The sequence below is a fragment of the Oreochromis niloticus genome, linkage group LG7 (genome assembly GCF_001858045.2).
Source record: "Oreochromis niloticus isolate F11D_XX linkage group LG7, O_niloticus_UMD_NMBU, whole genome shotgun sequence".
In the NCBI taxonomy this organism is placed as follows: Eukaryota; Metazoa; Chordata; class Actinopteri; order Cichliformes; family Cichlidae; genus Oreochromis; species Oreochromis niloticus.
The window spans coordinates 53504409-53532334 of record NC_031972.2 but is presented as its reverse complement, the minus strand read 5'-3'; the positions used below and the strand labels follow the sequence as shown (position 1 = coordinate 53532334).

The window sequence follows — 27926 nt, the reverse complement described above, 5'->3', positions numbered from 1 at the left end:
GGACAAACTTTGTATTCCTCTCACTCCTCTGACAGCATGATTAGCATTTTAGCTCCTGCCTCTCCTGCAGTGCTTTTACACTTTAGAAACTCAACACCTTCATATACACAAGCAGAGAAACTTCAGAGCATTTTGAGCACTTCTCGTGTTTGTAGAGCAAAAGACGAAGCGGTTCTAATAGATCAGTTTCATCAGGCATAATTTTATGAAGACAGCGGAGATGAAAGTCATTGTGTAACAAAGTTTATTACATATGTCCAAACATATGTACAACACATTTCTCACTAAGAGTGGTTTTTTTTGTCACAAATATAAATTATTTAGACTTTCTTAAAGAACATATGATACAGGAACTGTAGCTTGCTTGATGTGGAAGAAAACATGGGCTGGCTGCTCACTGTAACAAATCGGTTAAGTACCCCTGGACAGAAGACGCTTGATTTTCCTTTATATTCTTGTTTAAATATTTCTCAAATCATTAACTCTTTTGGAAAAAGCACACAAATTACCAGAGTGGGTCCCTTCACCAGTTTGCAAAGAATTAAAAATGTGCCTGCGTGAGCTCTCCGTATTGTCATGAGCTGATATACAGTTTGATAATACAGACATAAATAAGGCACAAACGGAGAAGCAAAGAAAAAGGGAGGAAAAAACCAAAAATGGGGGTGGAGCAGGGTCAGATTTGGCACAGGAAGAGTGACTAAAGACAATAAACACAAGGAAATTTCAACAGCAACTTCCTGATTATACCTCAAGAACAAAAATATTGCCAAACGATTAAGTACAGAGAGGAGAAAAAAAAGAAGAAGCTTATATCGCTTAATCCCCCCCCCCAAGAAATAACTGAGGATTTAACCATCGTAATACTGATAATCAGGGATCGATTGAAGTCGTAGTGTTATAAACTTTCGTACAAGTTGTTGCAATAAATACTGCTTCCAAAGCTTTCAATTCATCGGGCCTACTAACAGTAAAGTGGTTAAAGTCAACAGAGCAGGAGGATTTCAATGATTTATACTACTACACAATAATGATTTTTTTTTTTCCTTTTTAAACACGTGAGAAGTGTGACTTTGTTAAAAACCATTGCTGCGCTTGTAGAAGAAACAACTTGGCTTGTTTCGTCATTTAAGTGTCAACAGATCTCGTTTTAACCCCCATGGTGAGACTCCCATGGTTCGGTTCGGCTACATGTGTCGACACAAAACATTTTGAAGGTGCAGGTGAGAACACGGTACACATTCTATCGTACGGAAACCTTCTTATGACATCATTTGCACTTAACGCTAAACGCAAAAATAAAAGTTCATGTCATGGTTCCTTTGGGAATTTTCCCATACACTTACCATTCAAAAAGGCCAAAACACCTTCAGGCACTTTTAGGATGGAGATCAGGCTTTAGTTCGTGTATCCTAAATTTTCTTTATATAATAATAGTCCATGGGACTAAGCATCCATGAGCGCGCCACTCAGTCTTACCGTGATTAACTGATGAGTTCGTTTAAATAAAGTTGCATGTTTTAGGTTCTTTGTTTTTCCATCTTTATGACAGAAAACAAACTCCTTCCTTCACGGCACAAAGCCACAGTCACTCTCGGGGGCGGGGAAGAGCAAAAAATAGTTTGGTTTTGCTGGTAAAGAGGGTACGTGTTGATTCCCTTTTCAACTGTGAGCTTATGTTTTGGCCAGTCCAGACTTGTCCATCAGCAGCAGCATGTGGCTTTGACCCTGGACTAAACACTTAAATGAGTTTTTTCAGCCTGCTCTGGGCAGACTTAAGTTTTCCTGTTGTTCCAGTTCGGATCTGCCATGGCATTCAGCTCTCCGGGCCTCTCCAGTGGAGAGCGGGAGTCCTGTGGCGACTTCTGAGCCTGCGGGGAACGAGGGTCTAGAAGTGGAGGAGGTTTTTCAGGGTGGAACGGCCTGTTGTAATGATCTGGCCCTGAAGGACCTGCAGGTCTGTGGTCCGGCATCCTCCTGAAATCCTGAAGAGGACCGTCTCTTCCCTGGTGGTAGTTAGGGCGGAAGTCATCAGGCCGTCTTCTTTTGGGGTCTGGATGCCTGAAATATAGTTGAAAGATCGTTAAACTAAAGAAACAATGGTTCTCCTTGCAGTGTAGTATTGTAGGGTCTTTACCTTAAAATATTAAGCACCTTGAGGCAACTGTGTTGTGATTTAGTATAGTATTAATCTAATTTATTTATCACTAAAAATAAATTTGTTCCGGTAATAATAATGGAGCTAACATCTCTGTAACTTGGGTGAGAAAAGAGCTTATTATGCACAGTGAACACACCTGCATTAAAACAGAGAACTCTCTCTAAAATGTTGCCCCATTATCTCCTAATGAGCCTAAATAGACATCCCTTCACAGATGTTGGTGTTACCATCGAGCCTGACGCTTTTTTCATTTCCTCCTGTTGTCTGTTAATTATTCGGGTTTTTCCTGAATAGAGGAATTTTTGGTGCCACCTTATTTTTGTATTCAAAACCTGAAATAGCTACATAGTTTGACTTCTCGCAACAAAGTGAATTTTTTTTTACTTGAGTATAGTTTCCGGCTAATCTACTCGCCTCTGAAGGTCACCATGTTCGCGTTAACTCACCTGTCATAGTAGGGTCGGTGACCCCTGTGGTCCCGGTCGTTGCTGTACTGCTCGTATGGTCTTTTTCGAGGAGAGGAGTTGTTGCGGTAACCGCCCGAGCTGCGATAGGGGTCACCGTGCGGCCGTCGATCACTGTAGTGGTCCTTATAGCGATGAGGGTCATAGGGATGATGCCGATCTCCCTGCCATGATGAGTTGCTGTTACCTGGGTAGCTGTATTTACGGTCCCTCTGCCAGTCCCCTCGATCTGTAAAAAAAAAGAAAAAAAAACATTAACTGACATTAACTGATCGATGTCTGATTTTTTTTCCTTTTAATAATGATCAACACACACATACCGTCGTTGCTAAAGTGCCGCTTGTTAGCATTGTACGGTTCTCTGTGGTGTCCGTGGGGTCCTGGCTGAGTGGAGTGCGATGCAGGTCTGGAGGACGGCTGAGTCCCCGTGGAGTCTCGACTGGAACCAGACGGCTCTGGCCTGAATGACTTTACTCTCCCTGAAACGTCCTCCTTCTTCTTCTGCTCCTTCTGCAAATGTCACGGGATAATTTCAGCGCTGCTTAGCCACAGCATAACAGGTCAGGTTTAATCCCAAACAGTTCCTCACCTCTTCCTCGTGCGATCGCTTCTTCTGTGCCATTTTGTAAAGCTTGTGTAGCTTCCTCGCACCAAACTCTGTAAACTTGGACACGAAAATCCAGAGGTTTCTGTCCGACCCCCCCAAAAAAGTAACATAAATAAATAAATAAACGATCAGCAGAATTCAAGAGACAATCGTCACGTTCGGTTACACACAGAAAATTCCCATTTTAATTTCTCACCTTCGCCATATTTTGACGTGTTCGGGATCGCTGTAAGCTTTAAGGCACTCTGTGATGCGGTCTCCAATCTTCAGTAGGCATGTGCGTGTGTGCTGGAGCTGCTCCTGGTCGCTTAGACCCTCATCTGGTTTGTCCAGCTGCTTTAGGGCCTTTTTCACAGGCCTCATGCGTTCCTTACACTACAAACAAACACACACACAATGATTAATGCAATGCTTTGTTTTGGGGCATTCAAAAAATAAATACATAAATGTGTTTTGTTCACAAGAGCTAATGAAGAAACTCACAATACTGAAAGTCTCCTGGTCAAGTTCATCGTCCTCCTTTTCTTCAATGGGAATTGGTTCAGATCCAGCTGTAATATGAACTGGACCTTGAGTCTTCTTCCCTTTGGCTCCTTTAGCCTGAAAGAGCAGACATCAAAATATCCTTCAGCTGCATGTTATAGCACAAATCCTGTACAATTTAGCCTGTGTAAATGTGAGGAAGGCACTTAAATTCAGGTTATCAGCATCTCTGAAATACCTTTTCTTTTCTGGGCTTGGCACCCTTCTTATCTTTGTCCCCATCTTTTTCCTTTTTGGGAGTTCCCTGTTTTTCTTTGTTCTCTTTGTTGTCCTTTTTCTTCTGTCTCTTCTTCACAGTGGACTTTTCTGTTCCATCCTCCTGATTAAAAACATATATAACAGCAGGTCATTAGTCATTATTTATCTACTTTTACTACTATTACATGTACTGTAGGCAGGGTTGCATCTATATGCAGCCTCTAACATCCATAAAGTAGTATGATTCAGTCTGACCGACCTTGACCTCGCCCTCTTCTGACGGGTTGTCTGACAGGCGGGGGGAGGAGATGTCGTTTCCCTGCTCGTCTTTAAGAATCTTGTTTTCCTTCTTCACCCGGGGCTTCCTCTTCTTCACTTTGACCTTGAAAGAAAAGACAACGAGTGAGGCCGAGGTACCGAAAGTCCCTTTGTGTACATGCAAATCCAAGTTAATGAGATACTCAGTGATTAATAGTAGCATACCTCCTCCCCGGTTTTAGCCTGATCTGTGCTGTCTTGTTCTTTTTTAAGCAGCTTGAGAAGATACTCTGCCCTCGCCTGCAGCTGCTTGGCCTGAGGCTTCTTGCTTGGATCATCTGGAAGAATCTGTACAGACAGATTTTATTGTTAGACTCTTTAATTAATCTGTAAATTTTGTATATCCATAAGGAGTGCAGTGAATATGAAGACAGAAATAAAACTGGAAAGAACTTAAAACAGCGTTTTCGAAAGCTTTTACAATAGCTCCATGAAGCCATTTTTCTTTAAATGCTTATAATAAAACAATTTCTTTAACATCGTGTGTTTTTGTCATTTTTGCTGTCTTCTACACTGAAGCTCTAGTTTTCAGCTTAGCAGTAAAAGTAAGCATGCGATGCTTGCCTTATCGGCGAGTTTAAGGTCAGAATCGGTCTTGATCAGATCCCAGTTGCCAAAGCCGTGCTCGTAGATGCCGAGCAAGAGCTGAATGTCATCCTGCAGATCCCAGTCTACATCAAAGTGAGCCACTTTCACTCTGCACGTCAGTTTAAACCTGGATGAAGCAAAGTGTTGCCAGTTTTAATCCACAACAGAACATCAAATCTTCAACATGATACAAGACACTGTGTTCCTTCTTATTTCTACAGTGATATCTTACTTATTTCTCTCAGCCGGGTTGGAGGGCACCACTTTGTGCAGCGGCTCGAACTCTTCCTCGTGCTGGATGATGGACTTTGCATTGACTTGCACTCCTGAGATCTTGATATTAATTCCTCGTCGCTTCCCAGGACCTTTAGCTGGAATAATAATAATAAAAATAAAAATAAAAATAATAACAATAATAATAATAATGATGCTGCCTCATTTTTGCCACTCAAAAAACCGTTTTCTTTATTAGTTAAATGACTAAAAGCGACATACCTTCGACTGGGTTCTCTTTAAGGTGCTCCTCGTGCTCCTGCACTGCAGTCACGCAGCTAGAATGAATCAGTTCACCGAGCCTCTTCAGGTCTGCGATGGATTTGTCCACCAGTTCAGAGTCTCGGGCAATGGCTTCCAACCTGGACACACATAAATAAATAAATAAATAAATAAATAAATAAGCAAGCAGCATTTAAAAATAAATAAATACATTTAAAAAAATCAGCTTACTGCTACCTTAACGTCTCTGACAATAGGCTTACCTTTCAAGTGGACATCCAAACTTCTTGTATGCCTTGATGAACCTGTTGATGACATTATGAATACGTTTTTATTGCACTGATGAAAAGATGCTTTCAAACAAAACCGAACGTCACTTTAACAACAATATAAGAGAAACAACACACGGGAGAAGTTTTACCTGCGAATCTCCGCATCAGTGAAACCCTCCACGTTGTTTTTGCGAGCTCTCGGCCTTCCTCGCTTCTTTGGCTTCTTGTCATCATCGCTATCATCAGTCTCACTTTCAGAGCCTGATGAACGGTGCTTCAGCTTGGAGCCCACATCACTGTCACTGTCATTGGCCTGAGCCTGAAAGCCAAAAGAGCCACATATTGAGCAGCTGCCTTTTTTTCAGGTTTTCTGTAACTCTTATGTGTAATAGTGACATAATCCATAATATATACTCAGTCACGAGGCTATGGGTTCATACAATTAAGGGTGATGCAGGAAAAATAATGGAAATGGACAAAATAATGCAAAGAAAATGTCGACATAAAGCCAATCACTCAAATGAACATTTACATCAATTCCAGCTTTTCTTTTCGATCGATGCTACACTGGATCAGCTGGGAGGTACTCAGTGGGAAAAGCACTGTGCAAAGCCTGAAAGCTGGGAGCTTAACCTCCACCTCACATCAACACCCAGACGAGGGGCATCTTGCTTCAATAAACTTCAGCTGAACTTTTAATAAAACCAAACTGATGAGCTTTGTATGCTCACTATTCAGAGGCCCTCGTGGAGGCTGGATGAATAATGAGAGGGCTCTTCCATTTGGCCATGCAGTAAGGGAGATTAAATTGTCTTGTGGGAGTTAACAATTGCATAGTCTTGCAAGCTTTCAAGGCTTAAGCTTGTTAGGTAGATGCTGTCATTCATCTCTTTCTTGTATATGTGTGCAACATGAAACAGAGACCAGTGCTGCTTTCACAAATAACCTTTCCTACCCGCTTATTAGAGCTTCTGCTTCGAGGCAGCATGAAGATGTCCTCCATCTCCCGCTGCTTCTCCTCCTCTTCAATTTTGCGACGTTGCTCCTCGGGAATTATGTCATCCCATTCTGGAATGGGCTTCTCCTCAAACTCTGGAGTGCTCTCTTCCATACTGGAGAAATTGGCCACCTGCATTGACACATCGATGAGAGAGAAAGAAAAGAGAGGGGGAGGGAAAAAAAAGAGAGACAATTTTGATCAGTATTTTATAAAAAAATTAAATAAATTGGGTTGGTCTTTGAGGATGCCGTAACAGCTTGCAGATACCTTAAACTGTGACAGAAGTTCATCTGTAGCACTTGAGCCTTGATCACTTTCTCTGGTTTCGGCCAACCTCAAAATCTCATCAATGTCCATTTCCTACAGAAACAAAGATCGTCTGTTTTAACTCCAAAATATGTGAAAACAATTTTTAGCACACACAAGCTTATTCACCCATTTTGGTACCTGTGGTTCAGACTCCTCGCCTTCAGCCTCTTTGAAAAGATCTTCTGCACCAAACTTGAGAATAGCGGTCAGTTCTTCTTTATTGAATGGGTTTGAACTGTTAAAACGAATTAAAAGTGTTAATCACACAAAGAACGTCCATATCCCCTAAAACCCTCACTACTAAATTCTCAAAGTCTTACTTTGTGTTTCCTGAGTTGCTGTCCAGAACAGTTCGACCAGTGGTGTCCATTCTCTGAATGACAAGATGGTCCAAAACCATCTTCTTCTTCGCCCTCTCGATGATGTCCTCCTCCACTGTTCCCTTCGTGACAAGTCGGTATATATTCACCTATGAGGGAAGAGCGCAGATACATTTTTATACAACAATCTCACTAGTTACAAAGCACACCTACAATTACAGGTGTGAACCTGAGCGTTAAGATTACCTGTTTCTTTTGACCAATCCTGTGAGCCCTCGCCTGCGCCTGCAGGTCGTTCTGAGGGTTCCAGTCAGAGTCAAAGATGACGACGGTGTCTGCCGAGGCCAAGTTAATACCTAAACCTCCAGCTCTGGTGGATAAAAGGAAGCAGAAGTCCTAGAAAACAAAGAAAAACAACAGAAACAATTATGTGAGCAACTGGAAACTAACTAATGGCGCTATTTAGGCCTTACTGCATAATTTATAAACTATATCCTTCACCAAATTTGCCATATTCTGTGCGTGCAATAAAGAGCAGCCCAGGAAACGTGAGGACATGCAGGCAACGGTCCAGCTGGCCAGGGTGCACTTGAGGACTCTGCTATTAAGGGCATTAGAGCCCACGTGGCTTGTGCCCCAAACATTTGGTCATCGAAGAGCAATCGAGCCAATAATAAAGAAATTGCTCTAAGTGTATTCTATGTTGTTAAAATATTAGAATAAAAACTGAAACTCTTTTATTTACATACCTCTGAGCCTTCTGCGTTAAAGTGGTCAAGTGCTTGCTTTCGGATTTCTCCCTTTATGGAGCCGTCCAGCCGCTGAAGAGGAGACAAGCAAAGAGAGATTTACCCTTTGAAGATTTTCCCGCTAACCTCTGCATTACTCGTCCTTACATGCCACGCATTGCACTGACTCTATATGTTTAGACTGATCACAACAGCCTAAGACTAAGACCGTAAGCAAAAACAACCCGAGTCGAGTGACTTGCAGGAGTCCGGCTGGTCTTCGGTAGAAAATAACTTGTTGATATAAATAAACACATGAACTCTAAGGCCGGGAGAAGTATGCGTGCAACAACACTGACATCTGATGCCGAGTCTAATCTGCCCAGTGCAGCCATCCCCAAAGGCGCTTTCGCTGTAAACACCAATAAAAGCAACAGTCAAAGCCTGCGGCCTGCCTCTATTCACTGATGTTCCCACTGATGGTGGCGTAGTTATCATGAACAGGAGGCAAGGCGACAGCACCAAATGTATGGTGAAGGTTATGACCAACAATTCTTCAGAAAATGCTAAATTCATTTCACTGTGTTTATATTCCATCAGGTCCTCCTGATCTCTAACAACTTATCAAGCAAGAAATTGCATCTCACAGGAGGTGCATCACCGCCCTCCTAACCCTGGAGAAATCACAAAACTGAACACCACAGCCTGAATAACCACACCAATCAATCCTTAGTGAAATCTAACATTAGCCTCCTATTTTTTTCAAATCTTACCTGAAACGGATATCGTTTCTTAGACAGGTATTCAGCCAGAATGTCCAACATCCTGACCATCTGGGAGAAGATTAGGACCCTGTTGCCTCTTTCTCTGAGCCTGGTCAGCAGCTTGTCCAACAGTACCAGCTTCCCACTGCCCCTCACCAGAGCCTAGAAGGCACAAAAGTCGACGCAAAATATCAGTGAGCAGGAAGAGCCGTGTTTTCTTTCTGTGTTAAGCTGCAGCTAGTTTCTTTTGCAGAGCAGAGCTATCCTGGGGTGACGCTCGGAGCTAAATCGGGTTCAAACTGAGACATTACCTGCAGGTGTTCCTGTTGCGTTTCAGCGTCTCCATCCTCGGGCTGTTTAATGAGGAAACTATGGTTGCAGCACTTTTTAAGCTCCATTACGATGTTCAGGAAGCCGGCGGAGCTGCCTCGGGTGCCTTTGGCAAGAGCTTTGTAATTCCTCGTTAAAATCCACCTGGAAATATTCAGGAACAAATCAAGTTAATGGAAAAGAGAAATGCAGCCGCTGCAAATGCCATTTATAAGAAAGACAGAAGCTATAAATGTTACAGAAGGAAGAAATAGAATCATACTTGTAAAATTGCTTCTGCTGTGCGGACATTTCTACACGGAGGATTTGCTCCACCTTGGCTGGGAGTGATTTTTCCACATCTTTTTTGACACGCCGGAGCAGGAAAGGCTCAAGGACTTTGTGAAGACTCTGATAGCCGTTTTCCCTTCCCTTCCCATGCTCATCCTCAAAATCCTCCCAGGAGTCAAACCTACGATGCACAGCAGATACAGCAAATGCCACTCAAGTCACACAGGATGCCATTTTCCCCGCTTTTGTTCAGTAAAATGCTAAAAGTGTGAATTGGGACGTACTTGTCAGGCATGAGGAAGTGTAAGAGTGACCAGAGCTCTTTGAGCGAGTTCTGTAGCGGCGTGCCGGTAATGAGGAGCCTGTGATTAGACCTGAACTCCATTAATGTTTTGTAGAGTAGGGAGTCATCATTCTTCAGCCTGTGAGCTTCATCAACGCCCAGGAACGCCCAGTTGATGTTTCCGAGCACCCCCTAAAGTTAAATTTTAAGTTGCCATCAGTGACTGACTCTCCTCATGCACACAAGCACAATACAATAAAAGTATAAACGTTCATATTTTTTTTTTTTTTTTTAAAAAGAAGCAGCCTACCTTGTCTTTAAGTAGAATCTCATAAGTAGTTAGTAGTGCACTGAAACGGATTCTTTTGGTTTGATGGTTCACCCACTCATAATCACGGATCTGCACAACACAGAAGCACCAGTTTAAAGTACGCAACTATTTGTAGAGCCAGCAGGTAGACAGACGCATTCGAATTCAACCTACTATTTTCCTGCTCATGACGTCGCCAAGGTAGACCACCACATTCATGTCGGGGGCCCAGGTGTCGAACTCCCGCTGCCAGGAAGTGAGCGTGGACAGAGGCACCACCAGTAAAAAGGGACCATAGAGCTGATGCTGGTGAAACAGGTAAGACAGGAAGGAGATTGTCTGGATGGTTTTTCCCAGCCCCATCTCATCAGCGAGGATAACACTATTGCACCTACGGAGGGGGACAAAAAGATAGTTATGGAGGCTTTGTAAAATCATATTTGGAGGGGAAGGGGGCGGCCTTTGTTATATTTATTTACCTGCACCAGGAGTGAGCCAGCCAGTTCAACCCATCCAGCTGATAATCTCTCAGTTCAAGGTTGGAGTCGCCAATATATGACGGCTGCTTCTTCAGAGCAACAAATCTTGGCCTTTGCTTTAATACCTGAAATGATAGAAACACACTCCTTCACTCATGAGGAGCAAAACATGCTCACGTAAAATAAAAAAAAGACAAAACAAACAAAGAAACAGACCTGTAATTACTGGGCTTTTACAAGCAGTTACTCATAGCACTCAGTATGATCCACGTTCTTCTGTTAGATATGCATAATTGGGCTGCAGCTATTGATTATTTTAGCAATCAAGTAATCTATCGATTATTCCATCGATTAATTGGATAGGAAATACTTTTCCATTTCAGAAATTGCAATGTTTTTATGCAAACATCTGTAAAAAAAATAAAAAATAAAACTTAACTCTTTTTAAATTGTATTAAGATGCCATATTAAATTTCATTTTTAAAGAAAACATTAATTTTTTCTAAATTTTTTAAATGCAAAAATATATAAATAATCTCAAGTACAATCAAAAGGTCAAAGTCAATAAAATCAGATGTATATGAAATCATAAGGCATAAAAAAGTAACCCAAGTACATTTCTCTCGGCTTACGAAAAAAGCTTTTATTTTAATATTTTCAAATATTAACGCAGTTTAATTATACAATATTTTATATTATTTCACTTTCAGTCTGAAAAATGTTCAATTTAATCTGATCTAGTACACCCCATGCCCCCCTTTAGACTCACCCCTGTTTGCTGGAGGTATCGCCTCCATGTAAAATAGGACAGCTGCCGTTAACTTATACAGCAAGTCATATGATTTAAACATGTGTCAGACTAAGTTGACAGATCATCTGCATGTTTTAAAAAACATGCACTTCTGGAGGCTTAGTGCAGATTTTCTTTGCGTAAAACAAACGGCGGTGGATGGAACAACTACAAAGTTCGCTTTTCTTCACATCAGAGTTTGTTGATCAGGTGCTTGATGAAGGATTCCCGCTAACTGCTTCCCAAAAGGTTTTAATGGCGTTTACAGAAACAGCCGTTTTGGACGCTTGATACATGTTTTTTTTTTACTCTACCTGGGCTCAACGTTTCGGTAACGGCTCCGCCTCTGTGCTCTCCGGCTGTCACAGTTTAACAGCCCCGCGTTAAACTGTGACAGCGTTATCATCACTGCTGCTGTTGTGTTACGTGTTGCGTTAGTGTTGCGTGTGCTTAATGTCATCAGACTTTTTATTCGTACCTTTGCATTGCAGGTCTGTTTTTAGTCACAAATGTGGCTTGCAATTCCACATTGACAGTGGCTTGCTACAAAGCCATGTGTTAAACGACAAAGTGCTTGTCACATGAGTGGGAGTATCCTACGCTTTCCTTGAACTGTTTCGCGTGGGGTCGGATTTAACTGTGCTTTGATTGGACTCCCTGCAGTCTTACCTTGCAGTCTTTAGAGGGAACTGTTTTGCTGGAGTTTCGGTTCATGAAGCTGTCTATGCAGTGCTGAAACTTCTTTCTAACCAAAGCTCCATCTTCCCAGCTGCACTCGGAATAGGGCAGACCCATCCACTTGCACAGGAACTCTGGTTCATTGGAGGATGGAGTCTTATGACTATGAGCTGTTCATTGAATGAGAAAAATATTAGAAAGATGATTGCACCAAGAACGGTTTTAACAGAGATGGTAGAGAAAAAAATTATCAACTTACAGGGGAAGTCAGAGGATCCTGGTGTCTTTCCTGTTTTTGTTGCTGTTAATAACAAAAATATTTTTATGGTAAATGAACTGGTTCTTATTCTTATATTCATACATCCACCCATGCACAAACACTTTCATACAAGCACCATCTATCTAACAGTCACACACCAAGACCGGAGCAGCCAGGGATTAAACCTCTAACTACCTCCTGAGCCACAGTCGCCCCTAAAATATAGTCTGCCCACAACTTACGTCGAAACTTTATTTTCTGCAAAAGGGAGAACATAATGATTTCTTACCGATGATACGCTCCACAATCTGAAACTGCTTGTTCAAGTCAGAGGTGAGCTCTTGTTGGCAGTTATGAAACTCAATGTCCTCAGGGGACGCCTTCCTCAACCTACAAACACGGACAAAATTGATGGTGAATTTCAGGGGTGGTGCACACTTGAAAAGAAATTCTGTGTAAATGCGAGGGCCAGGATTTTCACCATGAGTTTAGTTCATCATTTTTCTTCTTAAAGTTCTCCAGTTTCTTCATCCCCTTGACCTTCTGCTGTGTCAGAGAGTCCATGCTCTCCCACGTGTTGTGGATGTAGGACCAGCCCTTCCACTTAATCAGGTAATGAGTCTCCCCTTCATCCTTCTCGGGGTCAAAGCCTTCGCACGGGTCCCCATTTTCCTCCACGGCATACACGGTAGTGCAAGCCCCGGTGGCTACAAGAGACAACGCTGACCTTTAGACTCCACAGAAAGCATTTGAGTGAATATAGGTTTAAAAATAATGAGACGAGTGAAAAATTATCACCTCCTTTTTTGCCAGTCCTGGCGTCCATAACTTTCTCGATGGTTTCGCTGTCGTCGTCCTGCTGTTCCTCACATGCATCCCCCGTCATTTCGATGAGGTCATCGGAGTCCGTTTCAAAGTCATGTTGGTCCTCTTTATAACTAGAGCACAAGAGAAAGACGTGATGAAGATTAGGTGGTGCATGTGAGGTAAAAATGTTACTGCACTTGAACCCGCCAGAGTTTTAACGCCAGGCATGCTGCAGTACCATTTTTGGAGCATTTAAACTTGCTATAGGTCAATGAAAATAAAATGCATATATAGCTGTGATCGGACTTAGAGGAAGCGGGGGGGGGGATGGGGGGATTCCCAGGAAAATGATGTCACTTCCTTCATAGCTCATACAGCAAGCTGAGAACAGCTGATCATATCAATAAATAAAGCACCTGGGTATGGATTATAATTCTATTTGATTGTGTGCACTTTTTGTTGATTTCTACAAACCCATTAGTGAAAGTAAAAGGCGCTCTGGGATATGTTGAATTCCTGATATGTAAGTGTAACTCATCTGGCTTTATATGCAAAAAAAAAATACTGCTTGATCTCATTTGGCTGAAATTTTACTGCCGTTGAAAAACAGATATCCAAATGGGAGTGCGGACACTCATAAAGGGTTAATAACACCGGTCATAGCGAAAACTCAAAATTACTGGTAAGCAAATATCCTCAGCAATTCACCTTTTGACTTTTGTGGCACCCCTTCGTCGCGTCTGCCTCTTTGGAGTGTCTTCCTCATCGTCATCATCGTCGTCATCATCATCGTCGTCCTCTTCTGCCGATGACTCCTGTTTCCGGGACTTCCTCGTCTTCTGAGAGAGCTGCTTTTTGGCTGCTGATGATTTACCCTGAGGCCTGTAAAATACAGAGTTAAACACAAAGACGAGAGAAAGACAAAAGCAACTTAGACACGCTAAACCAAAATTCCAGGCTCATTTGTTTCACACTTTGTTTTGGTTTCTGGTTGTTTCATACGTGAATCTAAAAGCCTGAAGCAGCCAATAGCATTTCACACAGACCACAGCTGTAGCCAATTTTAGCAAAAACAAATGAGATGTTCGGACATGTCACAGTTCTATCAGGCTGGAGTGTTAAAACATTTTTACTCAAACCAAAGAAAAGTCAAACCAATCAGCTCGCTCACACAGTATGAAATGATTTAGAGATGACCAGTGGGTAGCTGTCTGATGGCCAGGCTTCACTTCACTCTTACCTTCTAGCAGGAAGTCGTCTGGATCTAACTTTTTTCTCTTCCTGCTCACTGTCTGTACTGTCGGAAGCCTCCTCCTCCTCCTCTTCATCATTTGAGTCATCATCTTTCCAGATATTTCTTACAACAAAGAAATGCCACAAGTTCACCCTCAAGGCCCATGACTTTGCCATTTTACCGATTTTAATTGAAAAAATAATGGCCATAGGGTGTTCATCACAGCCCAATTTTTTAAAACCAGGGTTAAGCCACTAATTGGATTTTAATGTAGAACAGCACCTGGCTGGCTAAAACTAACTGAGCCCATTCTGAGACAAACAGATACCCATTTTAAAATAAGCTTTAAATGATAAGGTTCACAATATGAACACAGGCTGGCAGCAGAATGACACAAACTGACATGAACTCTAAAAACATGGGTTGAGTTCAGTGCACGTGTCATGAAAATTCAAAAATATTGAAAACAATATTGTGCTGTACTGACAAATTATAAATAAATGAAATAATGGTGAGATTATAGTCCTCAATAAGGTATTGACAGTCTCTATACTTACTCCTTTTTCTTAGCCCGGGAGGTTTTCCTTTTGGGGCTTTCGCTCTCAGACTCACTGCTGCCCTGCAAGAACAGCCAGCAGAAAAACATTTCAATAACAAGAAGCACTTCGACAGCGCAAACCTCCACCAAGGCAGCTTATTCTCTCCCTCTCTTAACAATACTTTCTTTAAAGAAATAAAGCATTCTGGGGTCAACTTGAAAGAAAAGCAGATGTGAAATGTAGAAGTGAAATCAGAGGTCAAATGTTACATGATATTGGGATGAAAATTTGAAATGTGATATTTAGAATCCTCATTTACCAGAATCGCTTCATAAATGTTGCCAATACAAACAAAGGCAGCAGAATTTTAAGCATAGTTTTAAAGATAAGACATCTTATGCATGTTTCACCTTATTTGACCTTGAAAAAGAGGTCAAAGGTCCACAGCAAAATGACATTTACAATCCCCATAAAACATATTCTATGCCTTCATGATATAATCAATCATTTTGATTGGAACGAGACAAAATTGGGAACGGACGGTTTCAGAAAGATGGAAAGACGAGTTTTACAGGGATATTCGGTGTGTCGCGCTAACACAAGGCATTCACAAACTGCTGTGCTAGTGCTACCCATCAGCCTACTAGCTGATAGGTGTGTGGTATGAATTCTTCTTCGTTCTTGAGTTATGAAATTCACAAGATTTTCAGAAATCTTTATTTCTCTCCTCAAGTTCAAGGTCACTAAAATTCAAACTCGTCCAAGATTTTTAGCAGATCGACCTGTTGTATGTTGAATTTTAAAATCCAACATCGTCTTGTTCTCGAGTTGTCGGATTCACAAACTTGGGTGTCCGCCTGCCCAGCTGGGCGATGACAATACCCACAAAAAACCCCGCTCGACCATGGATTTTATCAAGCGTTCTTCACATTACCAGAAGTTTTCAATAATTCTGGGCTAGAGAGGTAATTCAAATACTGCCTGAAAGATGAGCCAAAATGACAATATAAGTTCATTAGGCCTGCATGCAACTTGGGTGATAAAGGGTTAAGTTGACCTTAAAGATCTTGGTGGATGTAAGGCAAATCTGTATGGATCGCTAACATGACGCCACTTTACAACTCTATAAAATGTTATCAGAATTCACTGCAATCTTTAAAGCTACAGGCAAACACGCACGCAAATGCTACCAAAAATAACCACCTTGGCGGAGGGAATAAGTGTCAAACAGACCAACACTACAAAACATCCACTAGATGGCGTGCATGGCTTGTTTATAGCAGCTGATGTCAATGCAGATAACTGCAAACCAGTACTGCTCATTCACAACTGCTTACCCCAGCTCCAATGTTTAATCGAGCTGGCTCCTGCCTGCTCCGATTGGACCGCCGGACACCGTACACATCTGGATGTTCTTCCCACATCTTTGAAAGAAAACAATCAGATGCTATAAAAGAAGCCACGGGTTTTCTGTTTTTCTTTTTGTAAATGTAACATGTCGTCTTTTCTAAGCTTGCACTACAGGGCTGAAAGTAACGATGAGTGTGTCGATTTTTGCCTCCGCTCATTTCGTCATTACTGCAAACCATCCACATTTCTCAGCAAGCCACCGTGACACGTCAAAATGCATAGCTCTGTCAGACGAACGACGACTGTATAAATATATTGAGTTTACGATTAGCTGAGAAAAGAAAAGCAGCAAATCTTCACTCACGAGTTAAACATTAACTGGGATTTTTCAGAACATCAATTGTTCTGTTGACTCTTAATTGTTACTGTAACCTTTTATGGCCTTTATCAAGGATTTATATCATTAAAGAACAGCCTTTATCCAGCTCCACCTAAAATTCAAATAATCTTTGCGGCTGAGTGTCTGTATCACCTCTATGGGAGAGTAATGTGAGCACATTGCATAATCACGTTGACCTAGGACACAGCAAGAGCCTGACACAGATAGAAGGACAGTCTGGATAAAGAAAAGCTTTTACTGCAGAGAGCTAAAGTCCAGGTTTCCTGCACGTCACACCTTCATGATCAGATTACCACGCTCACGAATTAAGTCATTTCCATCACCACAGTGAGAGGGCAGGAAGTACAATCTGGTTCAACACAGAAAGTCTCCGATGACCTTTACCTTCTTCACATCAGCCAGGCGCTCCTTCTTTCTAACTGGCTTGTCTTTGACCTCTGCTGCGGTTTGCTGTGACTTGGACTCTGCAGATTCGCTCTCTGACTCTGAGTGACTCTCTGACTCTGAGGAGCTGTTTGACTCGGAGTTGTGCGATCTCCTCCTTTCACTGCCATGTTCGCTCTCTGACTGACTTCCCGACTCCGACGCAGAGTGGTTGGATTCCTCTGAAGCCGAAATGCTACAGGAAAAAGAATATGTTCATTTGACTTTGCGGTCAATGATGGGCTATTGCTCAAAGAGCTATGTGCAGCATCATGGCAGTAACAGGAGTTGTCGGTGGCAGCAATAAAAAGAATAAATATATATATAAATAAAAAAGAAAATCTTAAATTTCAGAGCACACCCCCACATGAAGGGCACAGCGAAACTGCAAAAGCTGGATGGCATCAGTTATTCGTGACTTGGCCGAGAGGAAGCAGAAGCCTCATTACATCATGCTCCATGTTCCTTACTCAGCTAACCGTCTTATAATAACCTCTTTCTCTCCAAGGCTCACAAATCCTCTTACAGGCATTTTAAACAGGCCTGCAGTGAACAGACCTGGTTTCATACATTAAAACTGGGTCAAACACATTTAGCAACATCAGTCTTTTCCACTCTGCTATCCTCTAAATGCTTGTGGCATAACGCAAGGCTATGAATTACCACAAGAAATATATAATCAGAAAATGCACTAAATAGGTGAATTTCATCCATAGAAAAGATTAAAAACAACCATAGAATTTACAGAAGCACCGCACCCATCTGCAAGATTGGTCACTGTTCAGTGTTTATTGATCACTCACTCCTAATCTTTTAACTCAATCCCTTAAAACCACATGAAGGGCCACAAGGAAGGTCATTATAGTTGGGAAACCAACAAAAATACTAGTACTAGTAGTACTAGTTAATCTGGTAAGAATATGTTATCATGATATTGCTGATGAGGCTTTGATACTTTGGAATTCTACAAGACTTAAAGTCAACTGCTTCCAGAAAGTTGTCAGTTTTTATTGTAATGCGCTTACTCATTTTTTCCTCTGGCATGGGTCCTTCAAACAATGAAAGAGAAACTAACACTGAAACAAATCAAAACTAAACTGAAACAAGCAAAATTACTCTGGAAAGTAATTTAAATCATTTACAAAAAATCCAAAACTATAACTATAAGCTCTGGCCACAAGTACACATTTCTTCAGTTTAAAATGTTTTAAGGGCAGCTTGGGCTGTGAGCAGTTTAAAGTTCTTCTATGCTGTACTTCATATGAAAGTTTTATAGAGGCCTGAAGAAGTATAAGGATTCAATGAAATTAAAAAAAAAAAAAAAAGACATTTCATAAGCCAAAAGGAGATAAAACTATAATGCATAAAGCAATAAGAATTTTAACCATCTCATCAGATTAATATTTTTTCTGACACCTTCAACTTTGATTCAAATGAACTGGCTTTGTGCGTAAACATATAGGTTTTGGCTGGAAGTTTCAGTGGATTATCAGTGGGTTATCAGCGGATAAATCTCTTATTTGGTATGGGGAGACTGTTGCCTTTCTGTGTGCAGTTATCTTTTTGGACACAAGGTGTCACCAGAGCCCAGCATGGCTGGGCATAAATCTCAAGCAATCACTGCCTTTTACAACGGATCACACTTTAAACCATGAAAAGGGCATCGTGTCCCATAAATGTTTTCATTAAAAACATTTGGTGTCATTTCATCTAATGAGCACCATTACTTTTATTTTGAAAATGGAGAAAGTGCTTATAATAACCATCTTCTGCCGTTTTATAAACGAGGGGAATTATGCTAAAGACAAAAATAAATTACAATGGTTAAAAGTACGTTGTTACAGCATAAACATAAAATAAACTCTGTTTCTATTTTGCACAACCTCTAGGTTGCGCTCCTTCAAAGACCAAACTCGGAAGTAGATGGCTCCTTCCGCTTTAAGTGAGGTCAGGAGTGGGCGGGTCATAGAGACATTCTCGAATTATTATTGGCTGGCGTGTTGCTAGGTGGCCACCGAGCCTATCACAGCCCCGCATGCAGTCTCCCTAGCATCTGAGGTCTTCCTGTTCCTCCTCTGTGTAGTTCTGAGCTGAGTTTTAATACTGGTAAGTGAGCAAGCTGGGTACACAAAGCAAGGGCCATTTTGTGACTCAGGAGAGTATGTAAATGCTACTTTCATGTCATTTAATTACACAAACCGGATAGATTTCCCTCATGTTGTTATTTTGGTTGCTCTGAATGCTCATAGTGCTCACCTCTCTGTGTAACAAAGTCAGGCTGTCAACACTGCAGAGGACACGTTTCAGTCACACTAGAGGAAAATACTAAAATGGCTGCCACAGGATCACACACATAAAGACTACAAGTGTGATGTAACCTAACTGCAGTGTACAGCCAGTGTAATGCTGTGAGGGTGCTTGCAAACTGCTGTGTGTCTTTTTCTAAAAACAGTCTATTGAGGTCAGGTCGTAGTATTTGCTCTGACAACATGGCAGTTATTCTAATACTGTTAGAAAACAGCATTTATGCAATGAGAACAAACAGGTCCTCCTCTTTTCGAGAAAGAAAAAGAGCAGCTAGTCACCCCAGCATTGTCCTCGCACCATGCAAGATTATTTGATGACATCTTTATTGATCAACAGATGTTTCCACTGATTTTGATATGAAGATTTGGTGTACCTGAGGACCACAGGGCCTTGCAGACATCAACAAAACACAATAATAAAAGTGGACAATAGTGCAAGAAAATGCCACTGAGTTAAAGTATTCAGACTCCGGGCCAGAGGCCTTTACAATCAGCCTAGCAGGAAATACAAATAAAGCCAGATTTAAGTAAAAATTACCACTGTTTAGCTTCAAACAGTCAAAATATACATGTTCAAAAATTACATTTACATCCATATACTCAAAATAAAATGAGCACCATAATCATTTAAATGTAGTGGACATGAGGATAAGAGAGAAAAGGTTCCAACTGAAAATGTTCTTACAGGAAAGTAAAAATAACACCTTACAAACATGTTGAAATTCTGTTACATAATGTAAGAACGTGAACACTGACAACCTCTTTTTTTTTTTTCTTTTTTTTTTTTTAACTTTTAGCAGCTGTAAAGAAAACAAAACAAAACAAACAAAACAACACAAAAATTGTTTACAACCATTGAGCTTTAATGGCTTTTTAATAAACAGAAATAATCCAGTATTAAAAAGTAGATTTGCTAAAACTTTAAAATATTTGGCCAAAACTTTAAATACAGATTAAAATAAAAAAATAAAAATAAGTAGAGACTGGCATAAAGTGAGAACTGTGGGCACTTGTAAGGTCCAGAAACTATCTGGTAAAGTATGTTACATATAAAACAGTTGTAACACTGTATATATTAGTGTCCATGTCAAATCAGTGCACTGTTTCAGAAATAAATCAAACCCCAAAATCAACAACGTTAGTTTAAAAAAAAAAAATGGTGCAATGCAGTACTAACTCCTAAGACAAGGTCATAACATTATAGCGAACGGACATTAAGACATCTGTGACAAATCTTTTGCAGAATACAGGAGGAAAGGCTTTCCCAGTGGTCTAACACATGCATCTTGTGGGCAAAGATCCATAACACAGGCCTGAAACCTCAGTATTGAGTGTAAGATATGGTAAGGGGGAAAAAAAAAAATCAGGGTGTGGCTATTAAACAATAGCAAGGTCATTCAAGACACTAGTGCACGTCTTCAAAACCACGTCGCATATCTAACACAGGTGATCAACCATGCTTGACAACGTAAACAATCAAAGCAGAAACGAAAAAAAAGGTAAAAAGTATAAGGCTCATACCTTGATGCATTGCTTTGAGTCGATCCTTCATCCTCTTGTTTTTTACTTTTACTCTTCATCATTGTTGTATCCTGAAAAACTGAATGGATGTTGCTTTTGTCCTGGTATTTACTGCCAAAAAGTTAAGAGGAAGCATGAACTATCATACAAGTCCCACAAGATTGCTTTTGCTCAGGTGGCAGCTAAAGCCTCGGCGGTGCGACACGAGCAGGGGAAAAAGCATTAAATTGAAGAAATTAAGGACCATTATTTACATCGCTGGGTTAAATAGACCCCACAAAAACGACAGGTGCTCTCACAATAAGTTAAATGCCTTTGAATGTTTTTCAATATAGTTCACAGATCGAGCCGCATGCCGTTAATTCTAACTGCGTCATCAGACGAACCAGTAGAAAAATAATACTTAAACATGAAGAAAAACAGTAAATTAAGCTTGACACAGTGTAAACATGTCAATTCAACGTGGAGAAAGGTACTAGTCCATAAATGAACTATTAGAATCTCGTTCGCCCTATAACACTTTAAATATGCATCCGACTCGAGTAAAAATAAAGATGTAAATATAATTACTTAATAAATTACAAAACAGCCTTGTTTCTATAAAGCTCGTAGGCCCCTTGCAGTTTTCATCTACTGAGAGAGCGACAGAGGAGAGGCAGCAGCACACTAAAAATGGAGGCGCGCCATGGCTGCCAGAGACCAGTATGGAAAACAACGACGAGCACTTCGCCGGAGCAGACGGCTCCTACGGCTCGATAAAACAGCCCTAAAACGGCACAAATCGCGTAGATTTTCGTTAAAAACACGAGCGCACGATCGTAGCTCTCAAAATTTCATCAAAAATCGAGCAGTCTCGGTCGAAAAACAGGCAAAAGAAACGGTCTAACGAAAGCCCATGGCACCCTTCCCAAGGCTCAGCCGCCATCTAGAGCTCCTTCCCTGCTCTGAAAGCTTTGCCTTTGATTGACGTTATTTCCATTTACCCCACACTCAGGTGATGTTTAAGTCCCTCCCCTTTTATTATGTTTTTAAAATTCGTTTATATGAACTTACATACATTTTCTGCCCCAGGACACAAGCCTCAAAGTGAAACCTTTCTTGCCCTTTGATAAAAGGTAAGAATACTGAGAGGCTGTAAAAGTATATATTTTGCACCAATTACATCACTTCCTGCGCAGGCAGGAAGAAGGACGACCAGTAGCCATTTTAGAGAGCCTTTGGAAACCATTTGGGCTCTGACCAGAAAGCCTTCAAGTGAAGTGTATTTTGAGGTGTTTTAGGGTTAGTTAAGCTTCACCAGTGGGGCTAATTAAATGGAAAAAGGGGAATTTTAATCACTCCTTTCTCTTTTATCTTATAAATCAACTTGATAAATTCCAACACGAGTCTGAAGCTCAATTTCTATGGCCATACCTTGATAATTATTGACACGAAGCCAATGAAAAGCAACGTGATATTTTGTATGTATTAACAAATACAAAAACGAACTTCCGACTTTAGGTACTTCAACGTTGTCAAATTTTTTCGGCAAATGTGCCCTTGTTATTTCTCTGCTAATGAAACAAAGCCAGGAAAAAATATACGAGGTCACATACTTTATTTAAAACAACATTTGAATATCAAATGTACAAAAGGCTGATTTTCCAAAATCAAATGTTAATTTTTCAACGAGTCCACTACATAGCCAGCAAAGGTGTTCCAGAGTCCATGTTGTAGGTAAAAAAAAAATAAAAATCCAAATGTCAAAGTCCAGTCAGAAAAAGGTTTCATCTTGTCAAAATTTGGCTAACCGCCAAATAACTTGCCATCTTCACGTTAAACAACGTAGTCTCCACTTCAGCAATATCCAGTTGAATGGGGTCTTGATAGGATAAAAAAGAAGGAAGAATTGTAAGCCCACAGTGCAATGTCCAGCAGTTAAAACCAGGTATCCTAAACTAGATTACAATTATGCCAGTCAAGCAACATACGTAGCTAGCTTTCAGCTGCGCTAGCGATCACTGTGCAGGTGTATTTGGTTTTTTGAGAGTTAAGTGTTCCTATGAATGCGGAATTGATTAAAAGGGATACAAATAGTAAGTGAACTGTAATAAAATGGCATAGCGATGTACTGAATGTGAATTTAAATTCGATAGGGTTCACAACTGAACTTTGTAACTCTTGATACGTTTACAATGAAACCCAAGACAATGTTGTGTTGGTCCCAAGCTTTAATGGCTGTGGTACTTTTTTGTAGTGCTTTAAAAAAAATTGTGTGGGGTTTTTAAGTAATTAGCACAATGAAATATGGGCTGAATAGGTCTTCCAGCAATTTGCGAAAAGCATTTCCTCAACTGACCACCAGGAGTAAAATGAGTCTAGAGTTGCACCTAAAGTCACATCAATCCGTTACGTATGCAATCTATTCACGCAACAGCTTTGATGTTCACACAAATTAGGAGTAAAACAGCACAACACAGGTCTGTAAGCAAATAATACTATATGAAAAATATGATCCACTTCATCAATTACCAGACTAACCAATTACATGAGCAACAGATGAACAACACATTAGCATCCAATAACTGTTAAAGCAACAGTTCAAACTATGGTCATTTTCAGTTGTCCACTATTCAGCAACAAGTAACTGTGGCTTGGTATTGGTCTTGTTTTATCAGGTTTTCAGCACTATGAAAATCTATAAGATTTGGCAAAATGAAGTATATAGGTTAATATGGCTTTTTTACAAAATGCCTATAGGAGGCAATACAGGCAACATCCCCCAAAATTGCTTGTAGCCACATGAAATTGTTGTGTGTATCCTACAATGAAATTTATCATCCCAAACTTCCCCTTTGTTAATTCACTTTCACAGCTGTTTTTAGCTAGCCTCTTAGAACTAAAAGTGAATGTCAGTCATAAAACATGGACAAACTCTACTTAAAGAAAACCTAGTTGAACTGGATCTAAATGTAAATATTCTGTTGAAACTTAAATTTGCCAATCAAAAAGCACATGACAAACACAATCAGGTCCCAAAAAAAAATTTTAAAAAAAGAAAGAAACTTACAGAGCCGTCTTCTTTTTCTTCACAAATTGAAATCTTCTCCACAGTGTCTTCTGTCTCCACTATAGAAAAAAATGAGGAACAATGAATGACACCCATTTAAAATATTCACACAGAAAGATTTCCAGTTTTACAGGCTTTAATGAGCTTTAAGTGCTTGGACCTTTTAATTCTATAAATGCTAATGCTAACTGTCAAAGATGGCTGCCAAACACTCCCTTTACTTGTTTCCAGTTGAGAATGATTTGAATGTGAGGAACGCATTTCTGAGAAAACAAAACCAACCTTTACAGCAATAATGACTTGAAAGATAATGTTATTTAACATAAAGGTTAAGGAGAAATGGTCATATTTAAACTCATACTGACTTCAACCTTTGTTGTTAATGTAAAATCAGTATTTTGTGCTTTAAAATATCTTATGTATATATATATATATATATATATATATATATATATATATATATATATATATATATACACACAAGTACATATTATATGGTAGATGTACTGGACTGAATGACAATTAGAGCTGACAGGATCTTCTTAATCATTTTACAGACTTGTCTAATGCAGATAAAAAAAATACTTGGCAATTAATAAGTCACTGTCGAGACATTCAGGTTTTGGTGTATGATACATTTATGTGCTGTGTAACTCAAGTAGCTTCGCAAGTTAAAATTATTGCAATTCTTTCTTTTCAAATTTATTCTATCAAATTAAACACTTTGTATTGCTCACTGGAGAGTGGTTCCTTTATGTTCTGTGTGTGGGGCTATCTAACCTGTGGATTTATTTTAGGATTTTTACAGTTACTTCTTGTCTTCTAATCAGAAGACAAGATTAATAAATGAATACTTTTTTTTTTTTTTTTTTTTTTTTTTTTTTAAAAAATCACACCTGAAAAGTACACCGAAAGACTTGAATTTCTGTGCGGAGAGCAAATTGCGGTTGCCACTTTATTTGGTTTGGCAACATGTATGGAAAATAATCTGTTTTTTCCATTTTGAGAAAATTCTTAGTTACTTATACTTTTTAACCATCTGTGCAAGAAATTTTCAAAATGGTCACATTCTTGGCTCCAAGTACTTCTACAAGACCCAAAAGAAGCATGTAGGTTACATTTGACTTTTAAAAGAAAACCCATATTCGTTCATTCCCACAATCCAGGGACTATAACAATTTTTAAGTTATAGTTAGTGACTTTCTAGTTGAATTTTGCTTCCCAAATCTTATCAAACATTTTAAAATGTAAGATGTAATTGAATGTGGAGCATTTGCAAAATTTGTCAACTGCTTCCAGACACAAATGTTCAGAGGACGAAAAAAAAGGTTCAGTGACACTTTAGGTATAAATGATTAACAATTCTGCCCCAGAGGAGTTGCACTGTGGTTTTTAACACTTCAAGTTTTAGTACACCTGCAAATGAGATGCAACAAAAGTTCTTAAGTGGTAAATCATTAAAATCTGAAACGTTAATGATGATGTGCTAAAGTTTTCAAAGCCTGTCGTTTACACATCGGTTACGAAAACCTTGTCGTAAGAATAATTTACGATCACACATGAAACGCATTTCTTGCCCATGTACTACAATTAGTGTCATCTTTTAAAATCTGATACAAGAGTTATGAAAAGAACAAATCTTAAGATTATTCACAGGTTAGCTAGTCAATTGTAAAATTATCTTCAACGTGTTACAAATAGAGATGTTCTCTTAAAACGATACAATAGCAGTTTAATATTAAGCAATTTAAATAATAATGTGCTGTAAGCTATAAAAATGTGCAAAGTGATCTTACGTGTCTGCAGTACACTTTATTCTAAGTCGAGGGAAAATTATTTCAAACTAACCGCGTAATGTTGCCATCCATAGTAAGTGAGCTCACTTCTATACATTTGGAATTTATATGTGTTACATCATACACTAGGGGGCAGAACTGTGTTTGTTCAGAAGCGTGGACGTAGCGGTACTTCCTAATAATGATTCTGATGTACAAGCAAAAAACATAAATGTGGACTTTACAGCGTTGTTTTTTAAAATCAAATTAGTAAGGTTATTTTTAAAAAAATTGTAATTGTGATTTTCTTGTTTAAATAATTCGGCACATTTTTTTTTAAGAGTTCAAAGCTCAAACTGCTTATAAGAATTCTTCTAAAGACACTCAATCTGCCTTAAAATGATACTTACAGTGTCCACTTGCAGCACGGATCACTCAAATTCTTCAGTTCACGTTGGCTAAATGTCAACCCTTTGAAATAACAAAAAGCAAAAAAACTTTTTTCAGAAAGGAAATGTGACAACAGCACGCCCTACTGGCTGCAGGTATGCAACAGTAAAGACTAATAAACGGTAAGACTACGCAAAATACCCTGGTTGGTACAAATATAAAACATACCATTTAGATAAGGCGAAGCAATCTCCGCTCTTCTTTGACGTCATTTGGGAAACATCACACCAAATCCCTGCAAAAAACAAAACATTATTTTGATTATTCTAGCAGTCGCAATTAAGAAAATCAGAACTTACATAGGCATACAAGCCAGTCATAAGCAAGCCATCTGTTTTAATACCTTTTTTTAAAGCAATATTTTAGGATTACCCAAGACCTCATTAACATATTACCATATTACAAAAATCCTAAATAAGTATTTACATATTTAGTCGTTACTTAGTAAAAATGTTTTATCTTTGCGTGCTTTGTTGACTCGAAACACGACTAAATTTGTCTTAAACAGTAACATCCATTAGAGAATATCTTAAAGAGGACATTTTGTTATGTGTAGGGTGATACTAATCCGTTGGATTTAACGATATAGTCAAAGTTAGATGTATTATGCCATAAAAGACTAAATACCATCTGCTTTTATTATGTGTTGCATTTCCCTTTATATGTCCAGAAATCAACAACCTCATCCATGAGACTGAGATACTAACATGATTTTATGTCTTTATTTAATTTTATTACAGAATTTAGAATTTCCTTAAATTCACATACTTTTGGTGAAGCTTTGTAGCATAACTTTTTCTTTACATGATTTACAGATGTAAAGTGACTTAAAGAAGAAAATTTATGTGAATATTTAAATGACTTCTCTCTTCAGTACCTCAAAGGGTTAAAAGCCAACACCCTATTCTGTATTTCTAAGTATATCTTGGCTTTTATAAGGTACAGAACCTATATTTTCACAATCAAGTTATGTACTGTTTATGTATGGTGTCTAAAATGAAAGAATTTTAGTTAACAGTCATATTTTGGACATTTTAGCAACTTATCACAATTTATGTAAAGTATTTTTAATTAATAAGCAATGAGTATATAATACTTTATTACATCCTGCTACAAACTACATCTGCGCGGTCTGTGTTAATAAAATGTAAGAAATCATCGACTTTTACATATTTTTTTCATCTAAAACTCGATGAAAAACCTCAAAAACCGAATACTGTGAAAATAAACAAAAATGTACTTAAGGTTGTTGCGTTAATGTCAATCAGCTCCCGATACAACATTTTTAAAACGAAACTTTTGCTTATTTTTGCTGGTTTTGTCGAACAAATTCAGACAAGGGCATTTGCCCTTTCAAGGACAAAGCAAATTTTAAATGCGTAGGTTGAAATAACTCCAAACAGGTCGAGAACAAATACACTTTCAAAAATCTAAACTAAGCTAACTCAAAACTGCCCTTACAAACATACAAAATCCACAAACTAAAAAACAAATACATGCAATTTACACTCTGCAGACCGTTTTCTTTTTTCTTCGCTAACAGCACACCATAGCCATTTTTACCAACACTGCGCCTATCTGTCGTTCTTTCCACCATATTGCTTTACACGCCTGGCTTGTATTTTTTAGCTATTAATGTATGAGTACTCTTAAGTTCTTACCAATTTCCCGGGCCGTGTCTATCCCCCGTCATCTGCCTCGGTCAGTGCCGCATTTTTGCGCGATTTTCGCCGTTTTGGTGGGTCTTTGAGCCGCATCGCGGAGCCCTTCCTTCTCTCTGTCGTCGACGCCTTGCTCCTCTGCTGCGTGTGTCCTCCTCTCTGCCTCTGCCTGAGCTGATATCCTTCAGCGGCTCTGCCCACTTTTGCTCTCAACGTAAGCCAAGCTCCACTTCCTCTACAGCCCC

General features: G+C 39.5%; 1 protein-coding gene across 5 annotated transcripts; it reads right to left on the bottom strand.

Moving 5' to 3' along the window:
- Nucleotides 1-227: 227 nt before the first annotated feature.
- Nucleotides 228-27926, bottom strand: chd2 (chromodomain helicase DNA binding protein 2). Of its 5 annotated transcripts, XM_019361598.2 has the most exons (42): nucleotides 27682-27926; nucleotides 26189-26255; nucleotides 25981-26041; nucleotides 23796-23854; nucleotides 20747-22607; nucleotides 16881-17115; nucleotides 16084-16170; nucleotides 14765-14826; nucleotides 14214-14330; nucleotides 13682-13855; nucleotides 12965-13104; nucleotides 12648-12873; nucleotides 12456-12556; nucleotides 12167-12208; nucleotides 11899-12077; nucleotides 10440-10564; nucleotides 10135-10351; nucleotides 9961-10050; nucleotides 9652-9842; nucleotides 9360-9548; nucleotides 9079-9241; nucleotides 8777-8929; nucleotides 8025-8096; nucleotides 7522-7671; nucleotides 7276-7424; nucleotides 7094-7190; nucleotides 6914-7006; nucleotides 6602-6775; nucleotides 5796-5965; nucleotides 5638-5679; nucleotides 5375-5514; nucleotides 5112-5250; nucleotides 4856-5006; nucleotides 4457-4579; nucleotides 4233-4355; nucleotides 3954-4094; nucleotides 3716-3832; nucleotides 3429-3607; nucleotides 3215-3314; nucleotides 2946-3135; nucleotides 2608-2854; nucleotides 228-2061 (listed from the first exon to the last, which is right to left on the bottom strand). In XM_019361598.2, exons 5-42 carry the CDS (start codon nucleotides 20806-20808, stop codon nucleotides 1776-1778), a joined length of 5436 nt encoding a protein of 1811 aa, XP_019217143.1. In that variant the 5' UTR covers nucleotides 20809-22607; nucleotides 23796-23854; nucleotides 25981-26041; nucleotides 26189-26255; nucleotides 27682-27926; the 3' UTR covers nucleotides 228-1775. The 5 variants fall into 5 exon arrangements, with proteins under 5 accessions (XP_019217143.1, XP_019217145.1, XP_019217144.1 ...); XM_019361600.2 differs by lacking the exon at nucleotides 14214-14330 and having other exon boundaries at nucleotides 1776-2061; XM_019361599.2 differs by lacking the exon at nucleotides 16084-16170 and having other exon boundaries at nucleotides 1776-2061.

Bases quoted from the DNA above. Each gene is read 5' to 3' on its own strand.
- chd2 (XM_019361598.2), bottom strand. From the start codon at position 20,808: ATGATGAAGAGTAAAAGTAAAAAACAAGAGGATGAAGGATCGACTCAA. The intron at 14,331-14,764 runs GTAAGTATAGAG...CTTTGTTGTAAG, and splicing joins TCCCGGGCTAAGAAAAAGGA to AAATATCTGGAAAGATGATG. The intron at 9,549-9,651 runs GTACGTCCCAAT...TGTGCATCGTAG, and splicing joins CACTTCCTCATGCCTGACAA to GTTTGACTCCTGGGAGGATT.